The sequence below is a fragment of the Sorex fumeus genome, unplaced genomic scaffold, assembly GCF_029834395.1.
Source record: "Sorex fumeus unplaced genomic scaffold, SorFum_2.1 ptg000002l, whole genome shotgun sequence".
Lineage (NCBI taxonomy): Eukaryota > Metazoa > Chordata > Mammalia > Eulipotyphla > Soricidae > Sorex > Sorex fumeus.
Window position 1 is genome coordinate 32,261,970 of NW_026606059.1, and position 14,078 is coordinate 32,276,047.

At 35.3% G+C, this 14,078-nt stretch overlaps 1 protein-coding gene across 1 annotated transcript in view; it reads left to right on the forward strand.

Moving 5' to 3' along the window:
• MYBL1 (MYB proto-oncogene like 1) overlaps window positions 1-13,322 on the forward strand; it is a 43,615-nt gene extending 30,293 nt beyond the window's left edge. The window contains exons 11-16 of the mRNA XM_056109934.1: window positions 266-408; window positions 1,256-1,370; window positions 8,094-8,210; window positions 8,297-8,401; window positions 8,837-9,016; window positions 10,704-13,322. Coding sequence (XP_055965909.1) covers window positions 266-408; window positions 1,256-1,370; window positions 8,094-8,210; window positions 8,297-8,401; window positions 8,837-9,016; window positions 10,704-10,832 — 789 coding nt within the window. The 3' untranslated portion in view covers window positions 10,833-13,322. The remainder of the gene's footprint in view (window positions 1-265; window positions 409-1,255; window positions 1,371-8,093; window positions 8,211-8,296; window positions 8,402-8,836; window positions 9,017-10,703) is intronic.
• The last annotated feature ends 756 nt before the right edge of the window (window positions 13,323-14,078 follow it).

Genomic DNA, 14,078 nt, shown 5'->3' on the forward strand with positions numbered 1-14,078 from the left:
AGCTGCAGTGCCAGAGATCAGAGACAACTGAAATACCAGGTACAAGCAGCAGAATTGCCAGGATCATGCATGTGGACAGTACTGAGATCAAACTCATGGCCTCACAGTTGCAGAACAGGCCTTTTCCCCGTTTGAACCATCTTTGACCCCCCTCAGTAATTTTTCCTTAAGATAAATTAGGAAATAACATGAAAATTTTTATAGGTTTATGTGTAAGGATTTTTGATGTTCTGAAAATGGTCTTTAACCTCTTTTCCTTTTGTAGTTTTTTAACACATGTCCTGGAAATGAACAGATTAATATAGAAAATCCTTCATTTACATCAACCCCTATTTGTGGGCAGAAAGTTCTTATTACAACTCCTCTTCAGAAGGAAACAACCCCGAAAGATCAAAAGGAAAATGTGGGGTAAGTAGCGCTGTAGCACAGTAGCACTGTCCTCTCGTTGTTCTTCAGTTTGCTTGAGTGGGCACCAGTAATGTCTCCATTGTGAGACTTGTTACTGTTTTTGGCATATCAAGTATGCCATGGGGAGCTTGCCAGGCTCTGCCAGGTGGGTGGGATACTCTCGGTAGCTTGTTGAGCTCTCTGAGAGGGAGTGTGGTAAGTAGGCATTTAAAAAAAAAAATTTTAGAGAAGATGGGAAGCAGTTTTAGGAGTAGCTTAGTTTTTTATCTTTACATGTAATCACATGTAAAGAAAAATCACATGTAAGAAAAATCTTAGAATTTCTGTTTTTATTTTTGTTTTTCTTTTGGGGTCTCACTCAGAGATGCTCAGGGATCACTCCTGGTTTTACACTCAGGAATTACTCCTGTCTGTGCTCGGGAGATCATATGGGATAACAGGGATTGAATCCAAGTCAGTCACATGCAAGGTGACTTGATACCCACTGTGCTATCGCTCCAGCCCCTATCTTAGAATTTTTATATAAATCATAACCTGTGTTTTATTCCTAAAATGCTGAAAACCAGCCATATGTAGTGTGAATTTTTAATCTCAATTCAAACAATGTTTTCATTACTTTTTTCTACATTTGTCCATTTTAAGATGATTGATTGGAATAAGAATTAGTTTGGATAGACATACTTTAAAATAATCCTAGAATGTTTAAATAATTTGTAGGTACAAAAGGAATTTTTAGTGTGCACTGTTAAACAGGCTTTGCCTTTATTTCATGAAATCAAATTTTCTTTAACTCATTAGATTATTGAATCATTTTGACTGTAATACAAATATCTAAATATTTTAATAGGTTTAGAACACCTACTATTAGAAGATCTTTATTGGGTACTACACCAAGAACTCCTACTCCTTTTAAGAATGCACTTGCTGCTCAGGAGAAAAAATACGGACCTCTTAAAATAGTGGTATGTACAGTCTTAATTTTTGATAATTTTCTAATTTCTAATATAAAAATGGATTTTTAACATTTTTAAATGCTCACTTTCTTCTCATGATTTTTAAAATAATTTGAATTGTTAATACTTTTCATTAAATTTTTTGCCTGACTTCTATTGAATTTTTATTTTAAATTATTTCATCTAAAGAAAGCAAATCAAGTGTCATGGAACCCCTTAATACTAAATGTAATTCTTATTTTCAGTAGTGGCTGCCTACAGTAGACCAAAACAGTTCATATGTATGTTCTTTCCTAATAATATTGACCAAAGTAATTGATCAGGATACCTCTTTTAAGGCTCATTTTTTTCTATGTAGTGAAGATCATAAATATATCCAGGGGTAATTTGTAAACATAAATGAGGCAATAGAAATATAGGAACAAGTACTGATTTTTAAGTAATAAAAGCTTTATTACTGCTATTATTATTAATAATATTATTATTATACATAACAGTAATAAAATAATATAATACTGCAGTTATTGTTGCAGAGATCACATCTAATAGTGCTCAGGGGCTGTTTGGCTGTTAGGGATTGAATCCAGATCAAGACATATACTTTCACTGAAACCACATAGCCAATCCTTCTGCTACAATTAACCTTTAATAATAGTGGTATTAATAGTAGGTTGTGAATAAGTAGAGGTAGGAAGTGTTACCTGGGCTTTCATGTGTGTATTTAGATGTCTATGTATGTATACAGAAATATATGGTTATATACACAGGCAACTTTGAAGTATCTAAGATTATCATGGGCATTCTAATTCTTGGTAAATAAAGATTTCTGACAGGTTTATTAGAAATTTAAAAATGATGAAAGTTGTTGATTGCTTCTAGGGTACTTTTTTGTTTGATTTTGGGCCAAACCCAGCAGTGTTTAGAGCTTACTCCTGACTCTGTGCTCAGGGATCACTCTTGGGCAACCACATGTGGTTCCAAGGATTAAAACCTAGGTTGGCTGTATGCAAGGCAAATGCCTTCCCATCTGTACTTTTTCTCTGACCCCACTTAGTGTACTATAACTATTTTATATTTAGTCACATTTCAGGTAGTTTCACCAAGTACTAGTTTCATTGACTTAAAGTGACTGAAAAATGTCACATTCAAATCTTCTTACTCATTGATCAACTCTTTTTGTCACTTAGGTGTGAACAGCCATATTCTTTCTAGAGCTCTATTGACTTTTTAGGCATATACACATAACAAAAGTGAGATAATATTTGATGTAAAACTTTGTTAGCTTTAAAATTTAACTGTTAATAAATGTTTATCATAGCTATTATGATTTATTCAACAGCTATATATTTAATGCCTAGTGGGCTCCAGGCATTGGGTAGGCTTTGGGGATATAACACTGAACATATCAAGTATGGCTTCTGTTTTCACAGGGAAGTTAAGGAAGTAAGATAGCTTAATTGGGAGTTAAACAAATAAACACAATTTGTAGGCATTTAAAAATTTTGTGGTACCTCAGGTTATTTGATCATGTTGGATAAAAATGATCTTCTATAAAAATAGTACATGAAAAATGAGATTTCAAATGATTTTTGAACATTATTATGAGATTGTGTATATTGGAAATATTTTATTTTCAAAACAATCATCTTCATCAGTAATTTAAGGTACAAGGAGAGTGATGATTCAGTTATTTAAGGTACTAAAATATCTGTAGGCTCATACATTATTTGTTGTAGGGTATCTTGTCTTTTCATTCTTCTCATTTCTTTTTCAGTTGTCTACTGTCAATTGTCTGTTGTCAATGTATCATTGACGTTTGAATTCTAATTATCTCATCCTAAATATAAACATTATCCTTATGTTTAATAAAAATTACTTAAAGGGCCAAAAATTTGATATATTTTACATAAAATTCATAAATTATCTTATATCAAACCTGAGAAGTATTTAATGCATTTTTTTTGTGCCATTAGGATAATTAAGAGAATAATTCTTGGTAGGGAATGAGGTCATCTATGTATTGATCAGTTCTCTAGAACAATGGTATATATTTTTGATGGTTCCTGAAATAGTGCTCAGGGGGCATTCCTAGGCATACTTGTCCTGGTGCTGCTTGGGTCCAGCAGTGCTGGGAACCACTGGGACTCTGATGGTGCTCAGGGGACCATGCATTTCCGGAATTTAAACAGGGTCCTCAGCATGCTAGTCATGTGCTCCTGTCCTGTAAGTTCTCTCATGCCCAAATTTTATATTCTTTTTCATAAAATTTTTATGTTTTTATTAAGACACTATGATTTGCAAAATTATTCATAGTTGTGTTTTAGGCATACAATGTTCCAGCACCTGTCCCTCTGCCAGTATCACCAGGTTCCCTTCCACCCCACCCAGCCGCCTAGTCAGCCTCCTGAACAGGCACATATTTTAAGTTTGGTTGTTGTGGTTTGAATTTCCTGTCTGTGGTTTGAATATATAGCTATACCACTTCTCTACACCATCAATTTGTAGTCTTAAGGAAGAAAAAAGAGATTTCAGATTTTATTTTAAGAACACTTAATTTATTTTCTTTGTGAAACGTAATCCTCAAAACAAAGCTCTTGGAGCAAGACATAGAAATACTGACACATTTCCTGCATGTCTCAGCCTGTAGATGAGTTATTTTTAAATTTCTAGTTCATTTAAAAAGTCTTTGTAAGTGCTATGGAATCTTATTTATTGTGAATGATATTTTTCTTTTCTTTATTTTTCCTCCAGAAGACTGACCTATCAATGCTATTTTTCTAACTTTGCTGGTTGAGATATAAGCCACTGGTCTTTTAGTGTTAGTTTTTTTAATTTAGTGTAGCATTGATGTATTTTTGTTCATTTATTTTGCTTCTCTTTTAAAAAATTCTTTTAATGAAGAAACTGTGATTTAGAATTTTTTTTCATAAAAGACTTGTTTCAGGCATACAGAATTCCAACACCAGTACCACCATTACCATCCCCTTTCGTCCACCTGTGTCCCCAGGTTCCCTCCCACCCTTCAGCCTGCTTCCTTGGTAGGCATATAGCAAATTTATATCATTTGCTGTATCACTGTATCACTGTCATCCTGTTGTTCATCGATTTCCCCGAGCAGGCACCAGTAATGTCTCCTTCGTCCTAGCCCTGAGATTTTAGAAAGTGCCACATTCGAGGCTCTTTCGAGGTCAGGAGAATGAGACCCATCATTGTTACTGCTTTTTGGCATATTGAATAGGCCACGGGGAGTTTGCCAGACTCTGTCGTGTGGGCAGGATACTTTTGGTAGCCTGCCAGGTTCTAGTTCAGAACTAGATAATAAGATGTGTATTATGCTTCCAGGAGCTGGGTCTTATAGTCTCTGGGTCTTGGCCATTGATAGTATTACACGGTGCTGGGGCCGTTGGTGGGTGTAATGCCTACATACTGGAAGATGGAGGATCTGGGTGGAGGAGGCCCAGTCCCAATCCAAGCAGGCTTGGAGATGTACACCCCAGGTCCCGCACACCTGGGTTCCTCTGCCGGTTCCTTCATGCATGAGGCTCGTCCAAACTTGTGGAGAGTGGTCTTAAGCATGGCTTTGGCTGGAACCAGAGGTCTTCAGCTACCAGGGCTCTTCTTGGGGTGGGGAGGGAAACTCAACCCACCCTCCTCCAAGGAGCCCTGGTGAGGAAAGCCAGGTGTGGAGGCAGGAGACTGTGGTGTTCTCTTCTGGGAGCTGGGTTTTATAGTCCCTGGGTCTTGGCCGTTGATGGGATTACACGGATTGGGACTAGGCCTCCTCCACCCAGATCCCCCATCTTCCAGTATGTAGGCATTACACCCACCAATGGCCCCGGTGCTGTGTAATCCCATCAACTGCCAAGACCCAGAGACTATAAAACCCAGCTCTGGGAAGAGAGCAGCGCAGTCTCCTTCCTCCGTGCCTAGCTGTCCTCACCAGGGCCCCTTGGAGGAGGGTGGGTTGAGTTTCCCTCTACACCCTGAGCAGAGCCCTGGCAGCTGAAGACCTCCTGTTCCAGCCACAGCCATGCTTAAGACCACTCTCCACACGTTCGGACGAGCCTCACGCATGAAGAAACTGGCAGAGGAACCCAGGTGTGCGGGACCCGGGGCGTAGATCTCCAAGGCTCCTCTGATTGGGACTGGGCCTCCTCCATCCAGATCCCCCATCTTCCAGTATGTAGGCGTTACACTCACCATTTGCTCTAACGAAATTTAAAGAAATGGCAAGTAAAATTATCAGAAAATAAATCAACAAAAATCAAGTTGTAGTGATTGATTGTTTTATGACTTAAGCTGAAGTAAAGAAATTCAAGTAATTTAATACAATATATTATATTGCCAATTCTCATTTACATATCTAAATTTTCAACTCTGGCATCTAAAATATATTGTATTAAATTTAATTTGTACTTGGATCTTATTGCAGTAATCATCAGATATTCTCTGTCATAAATGAAGCTGTTTTTTGCCCCTTGGCAAGCATATAATAAATTTATTTCATATCACTTGGTCAAAAAAAAACCCTTTTAAAAATGGTAAATAGAATTATAAGAATATGAATCAATAAAAATCTATTTGTGATGATTAATTTGTTTGTTTTTAACCATACTTAATCTAGTAGAAGGCAACCATATGAACTATTAGTGCGTGCCATACTCAGTGCCACGTGATGGGAAGTTTCTCCTGTTCTTTATTTTTTTTTATTTATTTTTTTCCTTTTGGGGTCACACCCAGCGATACACAGGGGTTACTCCTGGCTCTGCACTCAGGAATTACCCCTGGCAGTGCTCGGAGGACCATATGTGATGCTGGGAATCGAACCTTGGTTGGTCGCGTGCAAGGCAAATGCCCTACCTGCTGGGCTATTGCTCCAGCCCAGTTTCTCCTGTCCTTTAAAGGTGCATGCAAGCATACATGCAAAACTAGTTCCAAGGCTGTGAAGTCTATGAATTCTCCAAGCTGTTGACTATCCATGAAGCTTTGTATCACTTCTTCAAATCTGAATAATAATCTAGTTAGAATATTCTTGGTGAGGTGTTCATTTCACTGGATTTTTGTACTGTATCTTCCCATATTCTTCTGCCTCTATTAAAGTCCCATTTGATAGATCTACTGTACATTTTGGGCTAGAGTGATAGCACAGCGGTAAGGCGTTTGCCTTGCACGCAGCCAACATGGCCTACCCGAATTCGATTCCTCCACCCCTCTCGGAGAGCCCGGCAAGTTACCGAGAGTATCTCGCCCGCACGGCAGAGCCTGGCAAGCTACCCGTGACGTACTCGATATGCCAAACACAGTAACAACAAGTCTAATGATGGAGACGTTACTGGGCCCGCTCGAGCAAATCGATGAACAACGGGAGGACCGTGACTGTACATCTTATGGGCTTTCCTTTGTAGGTAACTTTTTTGATCTTGTTGCTTTCAATATTCTGTCTCTGTCTGTATTTTGTTGTTTCGAGTATAATGTATCTTGGAGTTTTCCTAATTGGGTTTATTGGGTTTATCTTTCGAAACTTCTGGATCTTGGTGCTTAGAACCCACAGGTCTGGGAACTTATTGTGTAAGATTTCCATCTTTTTTTTTAACCTTACAGCAGATATTAATTGTGATAGGTATCAAGTTTGATATAATTAAAATTGGTTTTGGTGGTCTTTTTGGTTTTTTGTTGGGGGGCCACTTGTACTGTTGGGCAGGTCTTACTCCTGGCTTTGTGCTCAAGGACATACTTTGTTGTTCAGGGGACCTACTAGGTTGGACAAATGCAAAACAGGTGCCCTTCCACTGTACTATTTCTCTGGCCCCTTAAATTTTTTTCTTAGTTGGAACCAGAGAGATAGTACAGTAGGTAGGGCATTTGCCTTGTAGGTATCCAGTTCAGGCTCAATCACTGGCACCCCATATTGCCCCATGAGCATTACCAGGAGTGATACTTGAGAATAGAGCCAGGAGTAAGCCCTGAGTACCACCCTGCCAAAAAAAAAGAAAAGAATTTTTTTCCTAAGTTTGGGTTATACATAGATGTTTGGTAGAGAATTAGATCATTTTGATATTTTATTATACATCCCACAGTCATTTTATTCTGTAACAGGAATAAAATTCTAGTATCACATTATACACAGATACATGTCAGTCAGCTAGCACTCACTCATCCACATGTATGTGTTCAAATATTTTCAACACTTTGTCCCAGTCTAAGCTTAAAAAATAAGTCTACAAAAAAAAAAAGTAAGTCTACAGGGGCTGGAGTCATAGCAAAGCAGGTAGGGCATTTGCCTTGCACGCGGCTGGCCTAGGTTCGATTCCCAGCATCCCATATGGTCCCTAGAGAACCACCAGGAGTAATTCCTGAGTGCAGAGCCAGGAGTAACCCCTGTGCATCTCCGGGTGTGACCCAAAAAAACAAAAAAAGAAAAAAAAAGTAAGTGTACAAAGTTGAAAAATACATGATTGCTGCTTTGTAGTAACTCACACTCTTAGTGGTAAAAGAAACTGTTAACTAGTTATGCTCTGTAATGAGTGCAATAAAAGAACAGTGAGAATAGTTCCAACTTGTTCTGTATTTTTTTCTATTTTTATGTAAAAACATTAGGGAAATAATAGCTTTTATGTTTTATTCTGAGGATTCTGATTAAACAAGATAAAGAAAAATGTGAAAGATGAGTTTCTTATATAAGGAGAAAGAATTGCTATAAAAGTCTTAAAATATCTTTAAACAATTATTTAGTCACAGCCACTTGCTTTCCTGGAAGAAGATATTCGTGAAGTTTTAAAAGAAGAAACTGGAACAGACATATTCCTCAAAGAGGAAGATGAACCTGCTTACAAAAGCTGCAAACAAGAGGTATTATTACTTGTAGTCATAGTATTGTGATTAAAAGTCCTTAAGTGACATTGCTATAACATATTTATGTAATTTATTCATTCTAGCATACTACTTCTGTGAAGAAAGTGAGAAAATCGCTAGTCTTAGATAATTGGGATAAAGAAGAAACAGGTACTCAACTATTGACAGAAGACATTTCAGACATGCAGGTTTGTAAATAATTTTTTTATAATTAAAATGGTTGAAGTCCTAATAGTTCTTGTGTCATTACTCAGGATGTGACCAGTTCATTGAAGACTGAAGGGGTAATTTAGAGTTAATCTGCCTAATTCAGAGATAAACTTTTACCATAGAGGTTATTTTCATTTACTTCCTTGCTTTTTATATTTTGTTTTGCTTTGAGAACAGTAAGCCCTGTTATGATATATGATATTAAGAAATGGTTCTCAAGAGATTATATTTCAATATTTATCTTTGATTTATTTATTAAATATTTGATTTTACTACTTTCCTGGAAATTTCATCAGAGCCAAAAGCTTTCTTGGAGGGAAATGAACAGGACTTCCATTACCACTTACTCAGCAGTCCCTCTGTTTGACTTCATTTTTGAATTATTTTCTTTTCCTCTTTCTTTTTTCTCTTAGTCAGAAAATATATTTACAACATCTTTATTAATGATACCATTATTGGAAATACATGACAATAGGTGCATCTTGACTCCAGAAAAACAAGATATAAATTCAACCAACAAAACATATACACTTAATAAAAAGAAACCAAACCCTAACACTTCCAAAGTTGTCACATTGGAAAAGACTCTTCAGGTATGGATTTATAATTTTCTTTTAGTGATTTTTGTTGTCATTTATTCAGTCTCTTTGGACTTATCACAAATCATATTTTTTTTCTTTTTAAATATAAAATTGACTGTAACAGTAACTAAACATTCACCATTTTGTCATTCAAATTAGATTTGGGTTTTGAAGAGACTCATTCATCAGAGTACATATAAACTAAACAATTGGAATTTTAGCCAGATTATTCTGGTGATTTCATTTTTGGTTTGGTTTTGTGGCCACATTCAGTTATGCTTGGACTTTGCACTCAGGGATCACTCCTGGCAGTGCTCAGGGATACTGGGAATTGAAACTGGGACCGGCATGTGCCAGGCAAATGCCCTACCCACTGTACTATCTCTTCAGCCCCTTCTGTTGAATTCTTAAGCCTGGTTTCTTTTTTAAACTAAAGATGTCCAAATCCATTTATTTTTGGCACCTCTTGTATAATAAATATGCACAGCCCTGAAAGTTATTTTGAAAAAGGGTAAGTGGTTGGAAGCAGTTTCAGCTTGAATTTATTGGTACAATGGTTTCCAGTGAACATTTTGGCTCAGAAGTTGTAAAATAAAATCCCCTTACCCCTTCCTATATAGTTAGTATCTACCTACAAAAAGAAGGCTGAAATTTTTTTACTAAGTATTTTACTATTTACTAAGAATTACTAAATTTTTACTAACTTTTTTTCTAAGAGTTCAATCCAGAGAACTTGAGAGTTCAATGAGGAAAGCTAATTTTCTTCTTTATGCAACTATAACTGCAGCAATAGCATTCATGACATTTAATCATTAATTTAAAATGTCTTTGGCAATCAGATGGGCCACGTCTGATATGAGCCACCTATACTACCTATAAACCACCTCATCTCTCTTTTGATCTGCTGTTCTTTAAAAGTCAAATTGTATATTAATCTATTTAAAATTACTTTATTTTCCAGCACTTAACACAGAACTTTCTAATAAATTTTATTACATAGGTCATACATATACATATAAAGGTAAAGGTAAAGGCCCTCCCGTTGATCGTCGATTTGCTCGAGCGGGCCCAGTAACGTCTCCATTGGAGACTTTGTTGTTACTGTGTCTGGCATATCGAATACTCTCGGTAGCTTGCCGGGCTCTCCGAGAGGGGCGGAGGAATCGAACTCGGGTCGGCCATGTTGGCCGCGTGTAAGGCGAACGCCCTACCGCTGTGCTATCGCTCCAGCCCACATATACATATACTGTAGTAAACTTTATAATACAGGAATAAAACCAAAACAATGTAAAATTGACTTTGTATGAAGAATACATAACAATATAGAGTAACTAAACAATATAGATAGCTGAAATATTTGCTCAATTTGCTCGATTTGCTCGAGGCCCACTTGAGCTGAAATATTGTCTTTAAAAATAATTCATCATTGTGATCCAGGAGTTAGCTCAAAGTGGTAAGAGGTCATGCCTAGCATAATGCAAGTCTTTGAGTTTGCTTGCTTGGAGTGGCTCCTATAAAACAACAAAAAGTGATTTTTCATAAATATTTTAATAAATATTTAACAAGAACCCATCTATTACCAAAGCATTTTTGTAATAATTAATTCATATCTAATCAATTGATAACTTCTAAAACTGATTGTGAAGTCATATAGATTCTCTTGCTATTTTTCACATGATTATTAATACTTTCTTCCTAGTCAAATTGTGAATGGGAAACAGTGGTTTATGGGAAGACAGAAGACCAACTTATCATGACTGAACAAGCAAGAAGATACTTGAGTACTTACACAGCTACCAGCAGCACTTCCAGAGCTCTAATATTGTAATTGTTATTAAAACTGATGAAATGCCTCACTCTCTTAGTATATTCAATGCCAAATTAGGTTGCAATGAAATTTTTGTGAATTAATTGTTTTTAAAGTTTTAATACAACCCTGAAAAGTTTCATCTTTTTTCCCACTTTGGTCAGGAGAAAACTAAGGCACTTAAGTAATGAGTGAGCAATTCCTTAACTTATTTTTTAGAGATAAAAAATTTTTGAAAGTAGTTTTCAAAGAACAAGATGAGAAAGTCAATTAGAATTTTTATGATATTCTAAAAGTAAATCCTCACATTTTCTTTAGAAGATATATATATTTGCTACTCTCTTGATGCTACCATTTTGTTACTGATATGTTCATCAGTATGTATGATTTCTAAAATTAGTCTGTGTGTAAGGGAGCTACATCACACGTTTTTTTGAAGTACTTTTACTTACATGCTGATTTACTTAGGCTACCTTTTACCAAGAAACACAGTGGTGATATTTTAAAGGAAGGGTGGAAGTTGCACTACTACTTTTTTGTATTTTTCAAAAACATTAAAATTAACTACAGTGTTAAATGTATTTATTTGAGCATAGTACTGAAAACAAAAAACATTGAAGAGGGTTTTTTCTTTATTAGTAAAAGAGTCAGTATTTTCATAAATCTCAGAAGAGCTGAGAGTTTTGTTGAATGTATTGTACAGTATTTAGGAGCAGGAAAACTTTGTAAATTGGAAAGAAGTCTGTTTTTATAATTTATTTTCATTTTTAAAGCTTAATTGTAGATATGTATACCTATACAGGGTTTCTAGAAGCCAATGTTGTTTCTCATTATTACAGCTAACATAGTAAAGAGCAATTTTGACTTTCAAGTATGAAGCAATAGTAAAGCTAAAGCTGCAAAGAATATAAAATCTATACTGTATGCCACATACATCTACCTAAATATTGCACTATGCCCTTTAAATCATGTTGGTTAAAGTAGTTCTAAAATTTTAATAATAATAATAATATAATATTTTCTTTTTAATTTATATGGGGGTCATAAAAATTAATCTGGTGATTTGTATATGTGTTAGAAAATTTTGCATTTTCTTTAAAAAGTAATATGGTACTTTGGTCCCTACAAACAGTCTGCACTTAGAAGTTTGTTATATTTACTCAATGTTTCAGAAGTAGAGAACATTATCTTTTATTTATAAACATATTTTGTCCTTTTATAAATGTTTTGTGTTTCTCTACAGGTTACAACAGTTGCTTCAGTTGCCTGTTTTAGGTGTTTGCACTTATTTTATTTCTTCTTGAAAGAATGTCTTTATTTGCTTTTGTGTAGAGATTTTATGTAATTTTTCTTGAAACATAATGGTATGCTGTCAACTTAAACACTGACAGGCAAATAGAATTGTACACTGTAGTTTTAATTATTTATAATTGACACACTCTCTCCCTCTCCACTCCTGAAGTATGCTGCTATAGAAAATAGCAGGGTCGGCTTGCTGCTATGAGAGATGGAAAGAGCGACCACCACTTGCACTGTGTGAAAGATAAAAAGCAAATGATGGCAAGTTCTCAAGTTAACTTAATGAAATCAACCATTACCAGGCAAATCTTGCAGATACCAAAATACTGTGTCTTAAAAACAAAACAAAAAAAAAGCATAAGGTTTTCTGATGTTTTTGTTAATATAAATGGAAATATTAAGTATTTTAATACCTAGCTCTTGAACAGTAGACCTAAAAGGTTTTAAACTATTTAAATCTACTTGCTAGTTTTTGCATATTATACCTAGTGAGAAGTGAGGAAAATTTATGGTACAAGATTATGACTTGTTGATAACAAATACGTAAACCAATTAGATTCTTAGCATGTTTGTTAAGTAAATGTTGATCGCTTCCTAATTAGTGAACTTCTCACAGAAATTTCACTTTGTAAAACCAATGGTTATCGCAAAATCATACTGAATCATTTCAATTTCAGTTACCTTGACCTAATAGCATATAATGTTTTTGTGTTTTGTTTTTGTTTTTTAATGTAGCCCTTAGTTGGTTTGGATGTACATAGTCTCCAATCACCAAAGTATATTATCTTAAAAGAACTATATTTTTTTAAAGTATAATTTTTCTTGAGCATTAAATTTCTCAAACATAATATATTTCAGATAACCAGGGCTTATTGGAAATGGTTCATATTTTTATTGGTATTGGTTGAATCTTCCAGTTAACTGCTTTGTTGCTTTTTGAAAGATTTTAAATGTCGGCAACTTAAGTCACCTTACTACTGTTGTATTCATTTGAATTTCATTCAGTATGTTGTAAAAATGCCAGACATACATGTAGCAGCCATACTTACATGGAAACTGACTACACATATATAATATGCATTTTGTTGTAAGGTTTTCACATTAATACAGAAATTACCTGATTAAATTGAGTTTTTTTAGTATTGGGAAAATATTCCATTGTAAGAGAATCTTGCATACAATGTTGACATATATTAACATCAAAAATAAAGCATCTGTGTACAACCTGACACCTGATTTGGCTTTACTTATTTCGCTTGATTTTGTTTTATGGTACAGATTAAATTCAATCCGACATTCTGTTCTTTAGAATTTCCTTTAAAGTAATTTTATATGTTAAATAAACAACGGATTTCTATTTAAGAAGTGAAAATGCTTATATTTGTGTTCTATAATAGCCATTCAGAGGTAATTTTCAAAACTCCTTTTAGATTTTTTTAATTGAGGCACTGTTTTGCAATATTGTTAATAATATTTTGGTGCATACTGTGTCCTAACACCACACCTACTACTATCATGTCCTCTTTTTTCCACAAGTGTCCCATGATGCCCTCCCAACTGCTCCTCCAACTCTATCACTTATAACTTTATTAATTAATTAATTTATTGGTTTTTGGGTCACACCCAGTGATGTTCAGGGATTACTCCTGGCAGTGCTGTGGGGACCATATGGGAGGCCGGGGATTGAACCCAGGTCGGCCGCATGCAAGGTAAATGCCCTACCTGCTATACTATTGTTCAGCCCACCAATTATAATTTAGTTATGTAGAGCATTGCCTTTGGCATTTTTATTATTCCTTTATTATGTTTATAGTCCACTTATGAGAAAGGTCACTCCGTATTGGTCACTTTTCTTCTGACTGGCTTCACTCAACATGATACTTTCTAGTTCCTCCATGTAGTGGCAAATCCCATAATTTCATCTCTTCCTGCAGTTGAGTACTATCTATTGTGCATATCTACTACAAT